General features: G+C 37.4%; 1 protein-coding gene across 3 annotated transcripts in view; it reads right to left on the bottom strand.

Moving 5' to 3' along the window:
• EPHA6 (EPH receptor A6) overlaps positions 1–18,637 on the bottom strand; it is a 536,584-nt gene that overhangs the window by 77,499 nt on the left and 440,448 nt on the right. For all 3 annotated transcript variants that reach the window (XM_075709685.1, XM_075709691.1, XM_075709700.1), the window contains one exon: positions 6,592–6,714. In XM_075709685.1, coding sequence (XP_075565800.1) covers positions 6,592–6,714 — 123 coding nt within the window. The remainder of the gene's footprint in view (positions 1–6,591; positions 6,715–18,637) is intronic.

Here is an 18,637-nt window from a genome sequence, read left to right as displayed (position 1 = left end):
TTATTCAAGTTAACTATTCCCTCTGTCTCCCAAATCATAAAAAATTGATCAATTCTGAATCTGCTTTCACATCCAATGCTTTACTGCTAGGCTAAAAAGGCAGTTCAGATTTTTTTCCTTTCATCTTGAAACAAAGAATAACTGTGCATAGCTTATTTACAGATATGCTTCTGTGTGTATCCATGAGGCTCCTCCAGCTCTCCTCTTCCTATCTTTCTGCTCCTGTTAGTAATGAACAGAAGCTTGCTTCAATTCACATGCTTGTTACAATAAATTACCACATTTTCAGTAGTCAGATTTAAAAAATATATGCAATAGTAGTGTATATTACATAAAAATGACCACATATGCAAATAAACTTTTCTGAACTTCTGGGGCTAAAATGTTTGGAACTGTTTACAATGACCATCTGCGCACGAAATGAGCTATTTAGCAAGGGTAGAGAATGAAGACCTTCTTTTATCATGTCCTACACTCACAGCTTAATCCCAGTTCTACAGTTCAAGCTAAACCCTAATGAACCAGCACAAAAAAGTTTCTCTCACTATTCATGTTACTGCTCATCCATATTTTGGTTCTGAAGTACTTCCTGCCTGCCTAATGGAAAAGTCCATTTAGATTTGAACTTTTATCCTCAGAAAATACATGCCATTATGTATTAATTGTATGATTTATAGGCTAGACATGCCTGTGAAATAGCACTGAGGCTGGAAAGAATAAACTGGAAGAGCCATTTGGCTTAGTTATCCTAGAAGATGCATATGCAATAAAAGAATCAATTTGTTAGTCACCAAGAAAGGATTAGCAATTTTCATTTAACGAAAAATACAGCAGTTTAGGTGCTGGAATCCAGAGTAGGGAAAAATGCATTAACTGAAAAAACATAGAAGTTACTTTTCTCATTATTGGAGTACCATAATTATAGTTGAGTTTCACTATGAACAATTGCTCCTTGATGGTTCTTGTTGAGTAATTTTGTTCAATAAGGGTCTGTCAATACAATTTGCTTTCAGTTGTCAGTTTATACAATATCAAGAATAATGGCCTCACTCAGGTGCACTTGGAAATTGTAATAAAATATTAATTTGGGGGAAAAGAAAACTGATAATCATGTTGTTTAGTATTTAGTTTGGTTTAGTATTCTACAGTTATGTCTGAGTTTTTTTAGAAGATCTCTGTAATAAATGTGAACATTACAATGTATGTTAGACAAACAGTTATGGATAACCAGGCAGTAAAACACTGAAAAGGGGATATCCTCTGTATAACTGTCATGGTTTAACCACAGTTGGCAACTAACCACCACACAGCTGCTTGCTCACCCTCGCCTCCACCCTGATGGGTTAGGGGAGAGAATCGGAAAAAAAAAGTAGAACCTAGGGGTTCAGATAAAGACAATTTAATAGGACAGCAGAGGAAGAGGAAATAATAATAATAATAATAATAGTAATGATGACAAAAGAATATACAAAACAAGTGATGCACAACGCAACCTGATGCCCAGCCCGTCCCCAAGCAGTGATCACTGCTCCCCAGCCAACTCCCCCCCCAGTTTATATACTGAGCATGACGTCATATGGTATGGAATAGCCCTTTGGTCAGTTTGGGTCAACTATTCTGGCTGTGCCCCCTCCCAGTTTCTTGTGCACCTGGCAGAGCATGGGAAGCTGAAAAGTCCTTGACTAGTGTAAGCAGTACTTAGCAATAACTAAACCATCAGTGTGTTATCAGCAGTATTCTCACACTAAATCCAAAACACAGCACTATGCCAGCTACTAGGAAGAAAATTAACTCTATCCCAGCCGAAACCAGGACAATAATGTATTTTATGTGGAAGAGGAGTCCTGTCATTACCTAGTCCAAGACAGACAGCAGTGAGCAAAATGTCCTGTGTCACTTCTAAGTTTCTAGAAAGTAAGTGCAACCTTATTTCTTGCATATAATATATTTTTTGAGGTTCACAGGGGTGTATTGTTTTATCAAGCCTAATTTCTTTGCTTCCATTTTCCTAAAATGTAAAAGAGCTGGATAATTAACCCTTGCAAAATAAGTGGTAGGAAATAACTGATGCTCATACTTCATTAAAAAATTCACATCAAGATACTTTCACAGAAGCTTTAGAGAGGTGCTCTGTGAATGAAATAGGGGGCAATGATCCAGCTGCTGACTACATGGGGAGACCAGATGATTCACAAGCAAATCACAGAACTGATGTTCATAGAAAGGCGTGTATGGAAAGAATAATTTTGATGTTTTTTCCTCCTCTCCTGCTAATGTAGTTTGAATGCTGAACAGTATGAAGGGGGTCTGGGAGGTTCACTTAACAAGAACTTTTCCATAGTTTCTCATAGCCTGACACCCATCTCTAGTTCTTGTCAAGAGAAAAACTCAGGAAAGCAGCTTAGCTTGAAAGAAACAGTAGGAAAGGTATTTGTTTCCCTCCCTTCCTTTCCAACTCAGCAAGCTTAACAATCTGTCTGACAGTCTTCACAGACAGAAACATACCATAAATTTTTCCATCCCTAACTTCTGCCAGGCAATATGGGTATGCATTTACATAACAAACCCTTTACACGTGACTAAAACCAAGTGCTGCCAATAGACAGCAAGAGTAGTAAGCTAAGAATTTCCCCCAAATGGAGCGAACAACACTGTATTTAGTTTGGAAGAGCTGGAATTTGAAGAAATAGATGCAGCACTGGCAATTTAGTTATTTGGTTTTTCACAACATGCATATATCTGTGTATGTTTATGTGTGTGTATGTATAATTATGAAGCGGTAAACTTCCACAGCTTGTGTGAGTGTAATTAAAATGAGGACTGTAAACTGCTAAGTGGTTTAAAAATTCTATTTAATATATGCAAGGATATCACTTGAGAAAAAGTACTTATTGCTTATGTGAATCCATCTGTCATTATAGACCTACATCAACTAAGTCATGTGAATTTGTACTGCTAACAGGTGGGATAACTAGAAACTAAGTAATTTGTCACATAAACGATAGCTAAATCAAAGGGAAGCTATTGTCTGAGAATGGGCTTGTTTTTGCAGAAATCTAGGATTGGTATTTGGAGGCCTGCTGAAAGCTTTGCTTCTAGTGAAATGGCAGTATAGCAGTGACAGACTTTTGATGCAACTATCAAGTATGAGCACTATTACCTTAGCATAGTTATTGCTAGGCTTAAAAAACACCTACATTTGAGGCAATCCGCTTATGCAGAAAGATGTAACATCCCATGGCAGCAGCATAAATTAATCTTTAAGTTGGCTAAATGAGGATACCTTTCACATAAGTGAACCTCTGCACAGTGCAAAAGCAGACCAGACACCAAATTACACAAAACTGAACATCAGCTTTCAGTGCAATGGTAAAAGAAATACAACCAACCCCCCACCCCCACCCCCCCACCCCCCCAAAATATTGAGTGAAAAGTCGAAAGGGAAAAAAAGAAACCAACAGCTACATTGCCCTGCTAAACTGTTTTCCAGATACTTATTTATAGCAGGATTTCCAGTTTAGTTCTGTGCTTCACTTCAAACATCTGTGGGGAATTTTGTAGAAAAAAGATGTAAAAGCATTTTGTCTTTAGTAAGGAATACATTTTCTGACTAGTTTGAAGTAAATCTGCCACTTAGCTTGAGTTAAAGGTATTGGTAAATAAAAAACATCTCATTATCTTTGTTCTCAATGACCCTAATAGCAGAATAATGCAGGCATTTTAAGCCTTCCATGTAGTTAAATTCACTGAAATCTTACACATAAGCTATATGTGAAGCAATTAAGTTATAATTCAGCAAAGTTATTAAACGTTAAGTACTTCTGTTAGGCTTATGAAAGCTACAGTCCAATATGAGCCCAACATCTCAGATAATGGAGGTGGGGTCACTGTGCTATCAAAGGGAGCAATCAAGCGTGCTTCCCTCCGGTACCAGTACGCAAACAGCAATCCTCTCATTTTTAATGAGAGAGGGTAAGCCTTGGAGACAGCATCAAGATGGCAGTGGGCAGTTGATTTTGCCTGCCTATTGCTGTTCTAACAGCCAGGGGCTGCCATGATGACACAGATATCACTGCTTAAATACCTTCTTGGAGCGCTGTTGCCTGGGGTGTCTTTGTTCCTTGGTAAAGCAATATTCAGAAAAAAGTTCAGGTGTTTAGTGCAGCGTTTTTTGATACAAAGGAACAAAGGGTACGTCCCTTCTCTGTTTGTACTGAAGTGATTAAAGATTCAAGGATGAACTTATATTTTCCACTGAATCATGCACAAGAAGAGATTCAGTTCTGAGTCTCTCACATCCCAGATCAGTAGTCCCTTCAACTTTTTTTTTTTTTTTTTTGGCAAAAAATGCAGTAAATGGGTGGGTTTTTTGCTCACGTGTATAGCAAAGCTGGTTTTAGCAATTTAGAAAGTAATCATGAAATGGAAATGTCATCCTCTGGTCATCTCTGTAACAAAGAGAGGCAATTCAGAATTAAGATTGTGCTTAATGTAAAAACAAATATGATAAAGTAAAAAAGGAAGAGTTAAATAGCAGCACTACAGATAAGATTGTTAGAGTACACTTGTTAACAGCAACTTCTGACTTGTACTGCGGCATTTCATGCCACCTGGACCCCACATGCACTCTTTCTCAAAGGAACATATCTCGTCCATTGCATTTATCACAGTTTTTCACTGGCTTTCAACTACCTGACAATCCTCTTTCCAGAAGATGGGCAGTCTCTCCCTTTCTGTGGGGTTGCTGCTTGGCTCACATTTTTTGCTGTTGTTGACATGATCAAACAATAACACTTATTTCCATTACCTTGCTAGGGTATAAGTTGCACATCATGTAGCTGCATTTCCATTTTTTCCCTCTTTTGAATATTTCATCAGATTGAATCAGAATTCTTAGTAAAAGACATTTAATAGCAAGAAATTATGAACCGGTTTTATTAAACAAACCATATTTAAGAGTTATGATTTAAATCCAAACAATGTGATGAAAAGCTTTACAAGCACTCAGAAAACAACAGTCCTGAGGACCTCATAAAATAAACTTGTAGGTAGGTACCTAGGTGAGAAGCCAGTTCACACGTTACAAAACATTTGTAATCTAATAGAATCAGTGATATGCTATACATAACAATATGTTCAAAACAGAGGTTTTTGTGGGGCCTGGAGTATTTCCTCTTCCACAGTTGTTTGGTTACAGATACCAATCTCATCGTGATGCTGACTGCCAAAATAGCCTAAGGGCTATTAAATACTCTGAGATAGCCAAAGGAGAAAAAATATGGAAAGTATTTTACACACTGTTGACAAAAGACACCCAAACAGTCATAAGAAAAGACATCAAAGTTGCTGAGAAGTTTCTATTCAAAGAAAGTAAGTAAACAAAGAAATAATAGCACTTACAAAAAGGTAAGAATCATCTTGTATTAATGAGGCCTACCGTTATTGCAATAGATAAAATGGGACATAGAGAAGTAGAACAGTTTCTTTTGTATAGCAAATCAACAACATTATGTGATTTTTCAATTTTCTCCCTACTTTTACCATAAGAGATTTTTCCTCTTTAAGAAAAACTGTAAGTAACATTACAGGTAAGATGTCCTGAAAGAATATGTGTGACATTAGCCCATGTACAGATTAATTTTACATAGAAATATGTAGTTTGGAAAGGAACAGAATTGCACTTTCATTCAGTTTTAACTATAATTAAGATACATGTATTTATTCTTCATTTATTAGCTTTGGTGGAAGATGGTTTTTAATGGCTCCAGAAGAGAATGGATAGCACGTATAGCCTTTCTGGGAAAGGATGCCTCTAACCTGTCCTTCTTTCCTGTTTCAGCCCAGTATCTGATAGCAGCCCGTTCACCTGGCATGATGTTCTCATTCTTGGCCTACATTCAACCTTATGCCAACCCTCTGGGGTCCCTTGTGCCATTGTACATCTGTGCCTCTGCTGGGGACCTCGCCAGAGGCAGTGCAGAATACTGTGCTGGCAACACAGGCAATGGGTTTTCCTCGCTCATTTTAAGAGAATTGTAGTAGTTCAAACTGTGATAAAAGTTATTAAAAAAAGTTAAAGTGGTTTTCATGAGATGCAAGTTGCAACTACAGAAGCGTACAAAGGATTTAAACACTGTATCAATACATAATTAAATTTTGCCTTTCCAAATGTGTTCTGCTTCCATGTTTTAGCAAGGTAATGTAAATTTTTAGGAAAGAGTCACAGAGTCATATAAAATCTGGGACTTGATAGAGGCATTTTTAAAGTTACATCTCCCCGGTGCACATGGGCATGCTTCATGAAGTGCACGATTAGAGACTACCAGGCCTTCTCTTCAAATACTTAGGTTGACCACTTAACCACAGATCAGTTTCGCTCACAATTTCTCCTATACATTGATTCAGGAAAACTGGCTAGTTCCTGAAAAGTTATTTATCTTTTCCATTTCCTTTCAATTTGTTTTTTTATTGGAAAGGACATCTAATCTCCCTGTCTGACCAACACCAAATTTTGTTTCCCTAAGATGTGTGGAGAGATGGGGCAAAGGTGAAGGGAAAAATCGATGTGGGGGAATAGGCTGGAATACCTACCAGAGGAAATGCTGGGGGGTAAAGATCCACCCCCTGACACTGGATGTGAGGTCAGGATGCTATTTAAAAATCCCGCCCTCAGGAATCTCGAAAGAGACTTCACCCCAATGGTCGGAAAGGATCCTTTCAAAGAGATAAAAATGATCATTAATCAAATGACTTGTTCCTCGGCTGATAAAAAGAAGTTGACTTTTTAAAGAAAGAATAACCAAATCTCTGCAAAGTTAACAGTGGTTTCACTTATAAAAAGCAGTTAAAAGTCTTTGCTTGCTTTTTAACCAAGTCATACAATACACAGCTTTAACCAGAGAGAGGTTGTTTTCTGCATACTTTGCAAATGGACAATTCCAGCACTTCTAGGAGGAATGGAAAAATTTGATATTTTAAAGGCAAATTACACCTATTGGATATTCATAATGCATTCCAAATGACTCTACTATAGAGACATTTTACAGTTTTGTATACAAATCAAAGAGAGATCAGTAGAGGTGAAGCTATGCCAGCAAAGCTGTGTTTTATACTAGTATTTTAAAGCCACTTGACAAACCACCTGCCAAAAGTCATGTCAGGCAAGGGGAGAAGGGGAACCAGAATTGGCAGTTATATTACTGACTTCTGGATCAGGGCAGCTATGTCAGTCAGAGCTTCTATCACATCTCACAATATGTGTCAATATATTGATGCAGGCAAAAGCCAGGAGTATAGACACGGCCCTTTTCTGCTTTGCTCACATCAGAAGTTCTACACATTTTATGCTTTCAATAGAATAAACTCTATGTTCTTCTCATTGCCTAAATGTACAGTTTTATTTCTGGAAACAGAGATCATCTCATCCACCACTTTTAAAATAAGTACTTGTGACATATCTATTATTGTGATGATAAATAAGGACTCTTTGTCATTTGATCCACTGTTTCAGCTTTCAGCATATGTACAGAGATCTAGAGGCATCATTTCAGCTAGCTCATGTTAGTGCTCAGTGAATGCCAGCATCAAAGATGGATCTGAAATGAGAGCGCTACACATCTTGCTTAAAAGCACAAGGTCAAGATTCTCCCATCTTGCAAAAAATTTAAATTGGCAACCAGAATAATCTGTGTATTTTTGCAAGTACATCAAGCAAGCATCCATCCAAAAATTTAGGTAATGGCAAGTTTGTGTTCATCATCTTGCAGGTATTTTACAGTTGTTCTTTTAAGAGATAGAAAACATCTTAATATTTATATACAATGAGAAAAATAAATGGCCTTCTGAAAATTTATGCAACAGTTTGGATTTTTTTTTAACTAATAAAAATGCAGTGAGGAAAATTTAGCCTCAAAACACACATATGTATTTGCTGAACTTAAAGTAGCCTAAGAGAGCTTTGAATTTTTCCCTTGTATTTTCAAGCAAGAGGTCTATTTTTTCTCCTCAATACATTCCTTACTTGCCCTTTAAATTTGTTATTAGACCTGCTGCAGTTTGTGGAAAAAAAATTAACTCATGTTCTGGATGCCATATTTTTATACCTGATGGTTAAAGATAAGGTATAAAAGTTTTCCCTCTGGCCACTCCAGAAAAGCCTAACTTTGGCAGTCTTGTCAAAGTGTTTCCAAACTCCATGGCTTTCATTTTAAAATATTTTCAGAAGTGATCATGGATAGACAGTCCAGAATGCAATACACAGAAATTCGATTTTAAAATGGAAAATTGTTTCATAAACTCCAAGATGTTTGGTACTAAACAGCATCTTAAAACATGAAGGCTAAATAATGAACATATGAAGACTTCCCAAATAAATCTTTGCTTCTCTGTTTCAGAATATGAATTATACCAACCATAAAGTACACCCACTGTGAGTCACATGCCATACGTACAGACCTACAGAAAAGCCAAACAACTTGAGCTTCACCATTGACATTTTCTGACATTTAAATGGTGTTACATGGCAAATAACTCAAGTTTCTTAGCAGTGTTACAAGAAGTTACTTTGTTATAAAAAGCAATGGAGACAAAACCAAACTTATTTCACTAAAGCAATGGAGACAAAAACAAACTTATTTCACTTATTGTACATATTCAGAAACAAAACCAAGGAGCAGCAAATGTTGGAGCAATATGATCTGTGAATACTAAGAAGAGAGCTTGAGTGCTAAAATTATTGAGGCTTTATGAGCAGCAAATCACTGAAGGAATACATATAAATAATGTTTTTCTCTCACTGAAAAAGGTAAGAGTCAATTGCTTAAGCATAAATGCTTTGTGTCACTTGAGACACTGTAGAAAATCTGAGACATTCACATCTGAGTGGCAGACATGACAAGATCTGCAGGAGATTTGCACTCTCTCAGAGTGACAGCAAGAGGCAAAGCAGCAATTGGGTATCTAGGAGTAAGCATTCAATGCCATTTTAGGCAACTGAATCCCATCCAAACAGTCCACTGTCACCTTAAAAATTAAGTAGATTAAGTAGAATACAGAGTTACAAGAACAAGACCTCATTTAGTCCCTTCTAGAAGTCCACAAACAGCTTCTGAAAAGGACAAGGTTGCTAACATTCAGCCCTGATCAGTATCCAGCAACATAAAAATGCAGACAAAAGACAGGTTGAAAGTTCACTCAGGGTAAAACGCACATGGTCCTAAATTAAAATACAGCATATGCCCCAGAATGAACAAATGGGTGCTTTTGGCATTATCACCTGCAAAATAGGGTTTGAGACTCTATTACATGACTATATATGTGGAAGGTGACTGTCGTTGCAGGTAGTTGGGAAAGAAAATTAATTGCCATAAGTCCCGTCAATTGCCACCAGAAGGACAGAGGTCTGGTAAGAGCTTTGGGCATTTACAGTAACCTAGAAGCTTTACTCAAATTTTTACTTGTTTGTGTAAACATTCATGACATATTTGAAAGAAAATCTGCAACAAAAAAATTGTGTTCAAGACAGAAAGGGAGAATGATCTCTGCTAACATAACAAAGAAGAAGGGAGGTGGGAGCATGCTATTAAAGAGAAAACACCAGCTCAGAAATATTTCTCAGAAATATTATAAACTTCTGTGTGGAAATCAATGAAAAGAATTGCATTTCCTTCTATCTGAACATGTTTGGGTTTTTTTTTACTTGGACAATGAAGATGATGTCTGTCTTCTTTTTCCAAATTGGAATCATGCTTAGCTAAAGAAAAAGTCCACCAAAAATGTGCCTGCTGCTTTATATCCTGCTGCTTTACACTCCAAATTAAAAAAAGCAATATTGATTTTTTAGAGGTGTATGCTAGCAATAGAAATCTTAATGCTTAATTTTAAACTACCTCTTTAAAGCAACCACACTGGACACTTGGAAGATGCTAGGATATTATTTCTTTAGCTAACCAACTTTCCTGAGAAATGCCATTCTGTCAGTACACATTACACAGAGACTAGTGCTTTACACCTGTGCTCTTGTTTTGTGTAAAAATGAGCACTCATTATTTTAACAGTGGGTGGAGTTAGACTAGTGGGAAGAGTTTTTAGTATAAGGTCTTACTGGTTCTAAACTGGGAAAAGGAGATGAATATTAAGCTATGATTCCTAAATGCACTGAAATACAGCTGTTACTTAGCAGCTTACAGGCATGGTTTTCTTTAGAAAAAACCCCAACCTCTCCCCCTTCCATAGTTATACACTATGAACATCATGTCACCTTAACATGGGGAAACTACATTAGTTACAGATATTAGTTGGAAAAGTGCATTGAAACAGTAAAACTATATGGCAATACTCTGAACAGCTGACAGTTCATGAAGTATCCACCATTTACTGAGTTCTGTGATACTAGTTCATAACTCAGCATAAATTCTTCTGTTTCACAACTATTACAGCTAAGTGCCTGCGCTCAGAGGCAGTGAGGCAGTGCCGAATCAATTAGCCTGCCTTCCTCCTTCATCTGTTGTTCCAGTGGGAATATCATCCCACAAATGGTAGAATTTGATTGGGAAACCACTGGTATAGCATCCCAAACTGGCACGGTTTTAGTGGTGTATTAACACACAGAGTAGAAGGGCAAGAGTAGATAGGTGGGTAATGGAAACACTTCCGCTTAGTTCAGCTGCAGAGCACATGCGTTAATTCACGCACGTCTATTAGCCCTTGCATCGTGACAGCATGGCCAGCCAGAAGGAACAGCCATCTCTCCCCACCGCAAAGGCACATCCCATGGCCTAGGGCCAGCAGCAACGCAACTGTGCTGAAGAGTCCTAGATCTACAAAGGAGAGAAAGTTCTGCCATGGGGATCAGCAAAAGTACTGGACTGATGACTGGACGGATGGATGAAGAGAAGGGCACCAAACGCGCCCGGTGCCATACTGGTGGAACACAACGGACTAGAGTGAAACAGATATCTTCTGTTTGAACGGGAGGTGGAGGGGCCCTTATAAGTGACAGTAAAAAGCATCTAAAAGGAACTAACTAACTTGCACTTTAAAACTGTCAAGGATTGAGCAAGCGGAGAAACGCTAGCCTGACCCATCATTTTGCTGCTGACACTTTGCAGAAACCTCCAGCAGAAGTCCCTCAGAATTTTTCACAGCAACTGAATACAGTTTTATTCTCTTGGTGACAGTACATACCCACTCACATCTGCTGACTTGAGTGCAAACATTCCCACCAGTTTTGCTCCCATATGCGCTACAGTGGCAGCACAGCACCGGCTGTCCTCAGGGGCCCGCATCCCACCCTTTCCTCTTGGCCAGATGCCGGCTTCTTTGCCCTGCTACCATCAGCAGCGCTTGAGCTGATGCCATGGCGGCCTCTAGGCCCCACAGGGCTCGCAGGGATGGGATCTGAAGCTGATAAATTGCACAGGTACAGGCAGGCAGGGCCATCAGCTTGTTCTGTTTGTGCCAGGGTCCCCAAGCCATGCTGGGAGCAAATTAAGCATTTTTTTTTTCTTTTTTTTTTTTTTTTTTTTATTATAGCAATTGTACTTGTGGGACCTTAGTGAATCTTGTGGAGATTTGCTTTTAAAAAGGAGAACATTTCTACAGGCTCTGCATTGTGTCTAAGGACCTGGCTGAAGTAGGTTAGAAAGCCTACTGAAGATGCAGACTGCTCTTCAGCCCTGTTATTTGTTGCTGTTGTTTCTTATTTATTACACTTTAAAGTGATCCAATGCTTTCTGCAGGTGGAATTGACCATTTCAGGTGCTGTGTATTTCTGGGTATCTAACAGCTTGAAATTCAAAAGGAGCTCTTCGGCTGCTTAATTTAACAAACTGGAAGGAGATATTCTAGAGAAGTCACAATTACTGTCAGTTATTTCTTCTTACTAGTACCATCCTTTATTAGTACCATCAAAAGAAGACTTCAGTTTGCTATTCATTTCCCATAGATTTTGTTTAGAATTTGAAAAAAAGAAAAAAATGCACAGTTAGTGTATTTAATGTAAAAACCCACTGATATTCATTTCTATATAGTCTTGATGCTTTTCATACAGGGATTGTAAAATACAGCCAAGAGAAGTTTCGTAGGAACTCTGCAGATAAAGGCTTTGGGGAAGTGAGTCAAAGGGCTATAATAAGCTTTTGTGTTCAGTTTGGCAGGAAGCAACTGAATGACTTCAGGACATTTTCACTCATAACTGCATTCTCATGAAGGTGGAACTGTAATATTTAGTAATGAAATACTACAGAACAGAATGTAGAAAGAGTTTTCCTGCTTCTGAATAGGGGAATTATCCAATGTTATCACTCAATGTCTGGGAGAAGGCTGGCTTCTGTTATGAGCACCTTTCTTTCTAAAATGAAACCTGTTTTTTATTGTTACTAGTGTTTCCTCAGGGAAACTAGAAGAAGGGATAGAGCATTTTTTCCAAAATTGTTTGTAATATATCCATTATGGAAAGTACTGAAAACCAGTCAACTTTTCTCTTACATTGTTTTATTGATTTATCCTTCCTAGACCACCAGGGATTGTACATTACTTCATAATTTTTTATGGGGGAACATATGGAAGGTTTTCATGAGGAACGGCTTTATAAAAATTTAAAATTATGATTGCAGATTTTGTAGAGCATTCAAAAGGCTTGACTTGGAATGGGAAAAAAAAAGATCAGAAGCAGGGCTAAAATTTATCCCTGATGAATTTGTTGGGTCATATTCTCAGTACATTTAGAAAGCATGGATCTACACAATTAATTTTAACTATTTTGAATGCACTAATCTGGAGATTTAGAATATGCTTTTAGTAATTTATTTTAGAACTTGTTGACACATATAAGCAAAGGTGATAGGGTATAGAGTGGTATGCCTAAATTTTTACCCACCTAGCTTATGTGTCTTAGGAAAATCTAGTTTTTAAGATCACTAAACAATATTTTGCAGTACATATCATAAAATATCAGAGTAGAGCAACAATTAACAAAAATGAGTGTGCTTACCCCTATTGAAATCACAGAATCACAGAATGGTTGAGATTGGAAGCGACCTCTGGAGGTTATCTGGTCCAACCAAACCATGGGGAGATTTCCATTACCTTGCTAATAACACAGTGAAAACTTTTCAAGGCTAAATTCTGCTCTCAAGTTCCTAAGCTAGTAAAACCAAAACCTATATGAAATGCATTTTGCTATGCAGAGGGAAATTTGTACTCTGTTCAGTAGCAAATTTTCAAAGGGTCTAATTTTGTTTCCCCAGATTCCACTTGCGTAAATGACATCATCCCAGAGCACTCACAAATAATTCTGTCATTCCGGAATGCACTTTCAAGAACTTGCAGGTCTTTAACTGTCTTTGTCTGAGCAACTTTTGAAGCAGCCTGAATTTTTAATCTCACTGTTGTAAAATATAGAGCTTGGAATCTTAACTCAAAGTAGAGAGTACTATTAGAATACTTAAATATCCTAAATATACAGATAGTGTAAAACTTAGAACATCTTCATTTACCAGTCCATTTAGACTCTGACTAATTAAGTTAGAAACAGACATTTCCTGACAGATCTCCAAGGCAAAAACTACAATAGAAATTACATAATTTACGTTAGTAGATTTAGCAGGATGCCAAAGTATATGAAAAGTACTGTTGGAGGGATGCAGCTGAGGACTGCTCACTGGGGTATTTTTAACCAGTGGGACTGGAATTTCTTCTGAAGGAACTCATGCCAACATCTAAAACAACAAAAGATCTTTGCACCTGTTCTGCTCCACTGAAGATCTGGAACTTAGGTAATATAGGGAATTAATTGGCAGAACCTCTTCAGATAATGAATTTTCACAATTTCAAATACAAAGCAATATCTAAACAGTGAAATCCAGAGGAATCTCTGTTGGGGAGTAGTCACCCAAGCAAGGTCTCTATTACAATACCTGGGTGCTCTTCTTGCTAGTTCTTAAGATTAGCGATTAACTATAGTGAGGCATCACTTTTGTTGTAGGATGTGGCATGGGTATATACCGTCTCCCTGACACGTACCCATGGAAAGGAAAATTGTATGTCCTGTTTAGAAGGGAGCTGCAATGAGCTTCAGCCACATTCTCAGTCTGCAATGCAGCTGCCCACATACCTGGAATAATCCAGAGCTCCTTTTGAGCCTCTGAGTAACTATCTCACCTCACTGGGTTTCAGCACCTCACTCCAAAAGATGACCCGGATTTAACTTTAGTTTTGTCAGGATAGTGGCTTGAAGAAGGATCAACAGGAACTTGACTGCAACACCATGCATCAAAGACTGACCAGTTACTTCATTTTTTTGGTTACTGTTACATAGCCATTGTTGGTGATTTCATGTAAGAATAAACTCTGCTGTGCATTTAAAACAAGAATTCAGCTCATCCCAAATTACAATCGTTACTCATGACCACTAAATGCTCACTATCTGTGAGCAAGTTGGTTACCTTCAATCAAAACACACTTTAAGAAAAGCACTCCAAGAAATTGAAAAGGCTGCATCATATATTTCTCCCTAATAGTCTTAAAAATGGAATAACAGATGCTTAAAATTTCTCTTTTTGCTATATCTTAGAGAGCTTGTGTGCACTTGAAAATTGTATTTTAGAACAAAAGGTCATTTTTTTCCCTGTTATTCTGCATAAGACTGTTTCTCTCTCAGAAAGGGCTGAAGAGTAACATCCTACTGCACAACATCCCCAGCAGGACTGCCCTTTTTCAAAAGTCAGGTGCCATTATTCTCAATAGGACTGAAATTGTATCTTGCCTACGGTTAGGTGATTATTCTGAGAAGTGAAGCAGTCTTCCAAAGTATTCAATGACCCCAGAATCACAAATTGCTCTTAAAGAAAGCCATGAGATCACTGGAAACAATAGGATGTAGTAGCCTCTTATGACAAAATGCTGTAACCGAAATGGCTGTGGAACAGATGTGCCCTAGGAGCAAGAGGAAATAACACACACGTAGACAACTCTAAGAAATTCAGGGAGATTGCACCTTTGTTGATGAATCAGTTTTCAGTTACAAACAATGCCAAAACTTAACTAGAAATTCCCAAAGAGCTCTTTTTAAAAGCTTGGGATCAGATATACTTATTAGAAAAAGTAGAAGAGAGGTGAACACTAGAAATACACATATCTGGAAGAAGGAAAAATGTGTATGGAGATATGTGTGCTCTGCAGAAAATCAAAGGGCAAGTAAAAGGAAGGACAGAAGGACTGATGAAAGAACTTAACACAGACGTTTGGAAGAGATTTGGATATATACTTACCTGCCTTGTATTGGCCTAACGTGACAAACAACTGTATACTCAACTTAATCGATCCATATGTTCTGGCTTGCTTGTAACTTGCTTTTTTCTTAAAAAAAGAGCTTTAATAATTTCAGTAGAAATGCAGGGAAATTCAAAATGAACATACTCTATAATGTTTAGAAAAAATAAATATTAGAAAGCCTAGGATAGTTTTTAGTGTTTTGTTATTCTAGAACTGTGCCACGATTTTGAAGAGCCTGATCTGAGATTTTTAGTATTCAGCTGCAACCTGCGTTTAAAGTATAATGAATTACTGTAAAGATTTTTTTAACCCTTGTTTATTAGTCATAAACAGTATTCAAATAGAATGGGAATTTCCATCAAAAAACAGACTTAAGGTTTAACCAGCCACCTACAGTGAAGTACACTGATGCACTTCAGTGAACTTGAGCCTGTACCAGGAATGTGTATTATGAAACATATGAGGCAACTTTAATGTTAACCCTTGTTCCTTTTTTGCCTCCGCCAGTAGGCTAAGGGATACTTACTGTTGCCTTTGTTTGATCTAGTGTGGGGACAGAGGCAGTGTCATGATGCAAGCACTGCCAGAGTTGTGGTGGCCTCGTGGAAGTGTTATACAAACCAAGGTTTGTCTCTTTCAGTATCCAAGCAATATTTTTGGGAAGAGCAGGGAAGCTTTCTGGCACCCAGGCTCAACAAAATAATCTGAAGAAGGGTTTCTGAATGCCTGAAAACATTTCTGTTTTCTTCTCCAGTGACGATAAGTAATAATAATTAAAAAAAGGACCTGTTTTCTACAAATGCTGCTTTGCTTATTTTCACTGGGAGGTTTTTGTGTGATAGCACAATGAGTGGTACAGGTGTCTGGGTTATTTATTTCCATGCTTTGTTGGGTTTACTTTTCAGTTTGATTTTAACTCTGAATTTCCTTAATTTTATTGGTTTGGGAAAAATAACGCATCCACATGTTTTTGCCCCATTTCTGAGAAGTAGACCACTATAACCTAGTTCTTGGTGAAAATATTTGTAAAGGCCTGTTTTTCTATGTCAAGTCCCCTAATCTCTGCTCCAGGCTTAAATTTACGGGGTCTATCTGGAAACATGAAGAAGAAAAACACTTGGTAGCGCAAAGCTGCTGTTCAGGTCTCCAACCCTGAAGAGTTTAACCTTGAGATCCTTGTGAAAGACAACGCTTTCCTATGAGCCTGAACTGCTGGAGTTCTCCTATTTCTTGATTGGTGGATGGGAATAAATCCAGACTTAGGAATATTTACATAGAATGAGACTATTTTAGAAAAACACAATTATAGCAAGTTTTGACTTTACTTACGACTTCTCTGGGAGAAAAAGCAAATGCTGAAAAAAGCTTACAATTCCTAAGGAGGAACTGATGGAAGTTACAGAATACTTGGGTAGAATATTAACAACTAATTTAATTTCCCTTGCTGCTTCTAGACAAACAGGCACTTTGGGGGGGGAAAAAAGAAGGAATCGCTTGGAAAGAGTTCTACAAACACTACAGCCATTTATTTTGTGATGTGTTAAATGTCAATGCACACTGAAGTTCTGGTTGCTGAGAAGACTGGTGTGACAGCATTAATATGATTAAGGCTTTTAACAGCAGTAACAACTGTTGTGTTGAATCATCTTTGTAGTCTTAATGGAATAGTAATTGGAAATAATGTGCTTCTGTTATGGGATAAAACAATCTGTGTATGTTTAAGCTGTCTATTAAATAAGTATTTTTCAGTCAGTGCTTAAACTGAAAATAGCTTTAGCACAATGCTAAACAGGAACTCTGAAATCTTTATGTATTTATAGTTATGTATGATACCCAGAACGCTGTTCCAAGCACTGTATGCTGTACATTTGGATTTCATGATCAAGCATGGATTATCAAATTAGCTGGAAACAAAATACTTTAAAATTATAGTTTTCATTCATGATAGAAAAAACAAAGCCTGCAATATTGACCAAAACCTTTGTGATTCATTTTGCACAAATCATGATTTTGGGGAATGATTAGCAATATGAATAATTGAATAACTGGCAATATGAATTACTGAATAATTGTCAATATGAATTTCATTTCAGTCATCTTTTCATCACCCAGTTTTCGTGATTTTGGAAGGAAAGATCCTGAGTAAAATCTGAGAATTCCTATGATATGGAATTCTTCATCATTTAAGACACGAACCTCCCATGTGAAATGTTGATGGGGTCTTATAAATGGGATGGTTAAGAAGTTCCAAGGGCTTTTAAATTTTCAGATGTTCTTTTTCATGGTATTTCCATAAAAAGAGAGATGATAGGTTTTAATTTGGTACTTCATGTTTAAAAATTACAGTGAGTTTTAATTTAATGAGTGAAATAGCTTTTCATGAGTGACATCTGAAGATGAATGTATTCATGCAGCCTGCTGTAAATTCTGCAGTTGTGCAATTAAAGTTCTGATTATCTGCTCTTTTAGCCTTGCTAGCCTGTAACAGTATGAACAAGGAGATAAACGCTCTCCACTTTTAGACAGCAATTACTATAATTGAAAAAGACTCACTGTTTTCAGTTCAGAAAAACACTTGGAGCTCAAGTTCCAAAGAGTCAATTCACAAAAAAGTGATTTTTTGTTAAACAAATGTACAGTATAAATTGAAGGTGAGGATTCCTTTCACTATTCACATTCATACCATTCACCATTAATATTTCACTAATATCAAGGAAATTATGTACAAAGGTTTGATTTTCTTCTTGGTTACAAACACCAAGTGACTCCCTCAAATAAGTGATGACAAGATTAGAAGTAGGAAGATTTCTACCATTATCATGATGTCAGATGAACTGATTAGGAATGTATTATATATGGGTTTACATTTACAAATCTATATGCTAGATAAAAAAACCTCTACGCTCAGTGAAAGTGTCCCAGCCCACACCTGATAACTCATGTTAGAAACCAGGCTGTAGGCAGCTCCTGTAGCTATCCTGTAGGTCTTGGGCTTTGGCATATGCACAGGCATTCTGCTTCGTTTTCCTGGAAAATGTTACTGACCAAAGAGAATAGCTGTGCTTGTTAATTATCTTTGTGGATATCACATTGTAGTCCAAGGATTTTTCTCTCAAGCTCAAAGACCACTTGGTGTTAAGGGTGAATGCCGTGAGGTAAAACCTCTCTCATCAGATCTTTCTTGTGCTAGTTTTGGCAACTGTGATTCTGACAAGATGAATATTGGGCAGTCAGTGTTTAAAGAGGCAATGAAGTCACATTTTTCAATGCTTATAAAGGCATTAATTGACAATAGGAAGTAAATTGCCAATCTTATCTAAAACAACAAAACAGTGTTTGTATGCTGAAGAATATAAACTACAGC

The sequence above is a fragment of the Pelecanus crispus genome, chromosome 1, assembly GCF_030463565.1.
Source record: "Pelecanus crispus isolate bPelCri1 chromosome 1, bPelCri1.pri, whole genome shotgun sequence".
Classification (NCBI taxonomy): Eukaryota; Metazoa; Chordata; class Aves; order Pelecaniformes; family Pelecanidae; genus Pelecanus; species Pelecanus crispus.
Note: the sequence above shows the minus strand (reverse complement) of the source record. Positions and strands in the feature narration are given on the sequence as shown.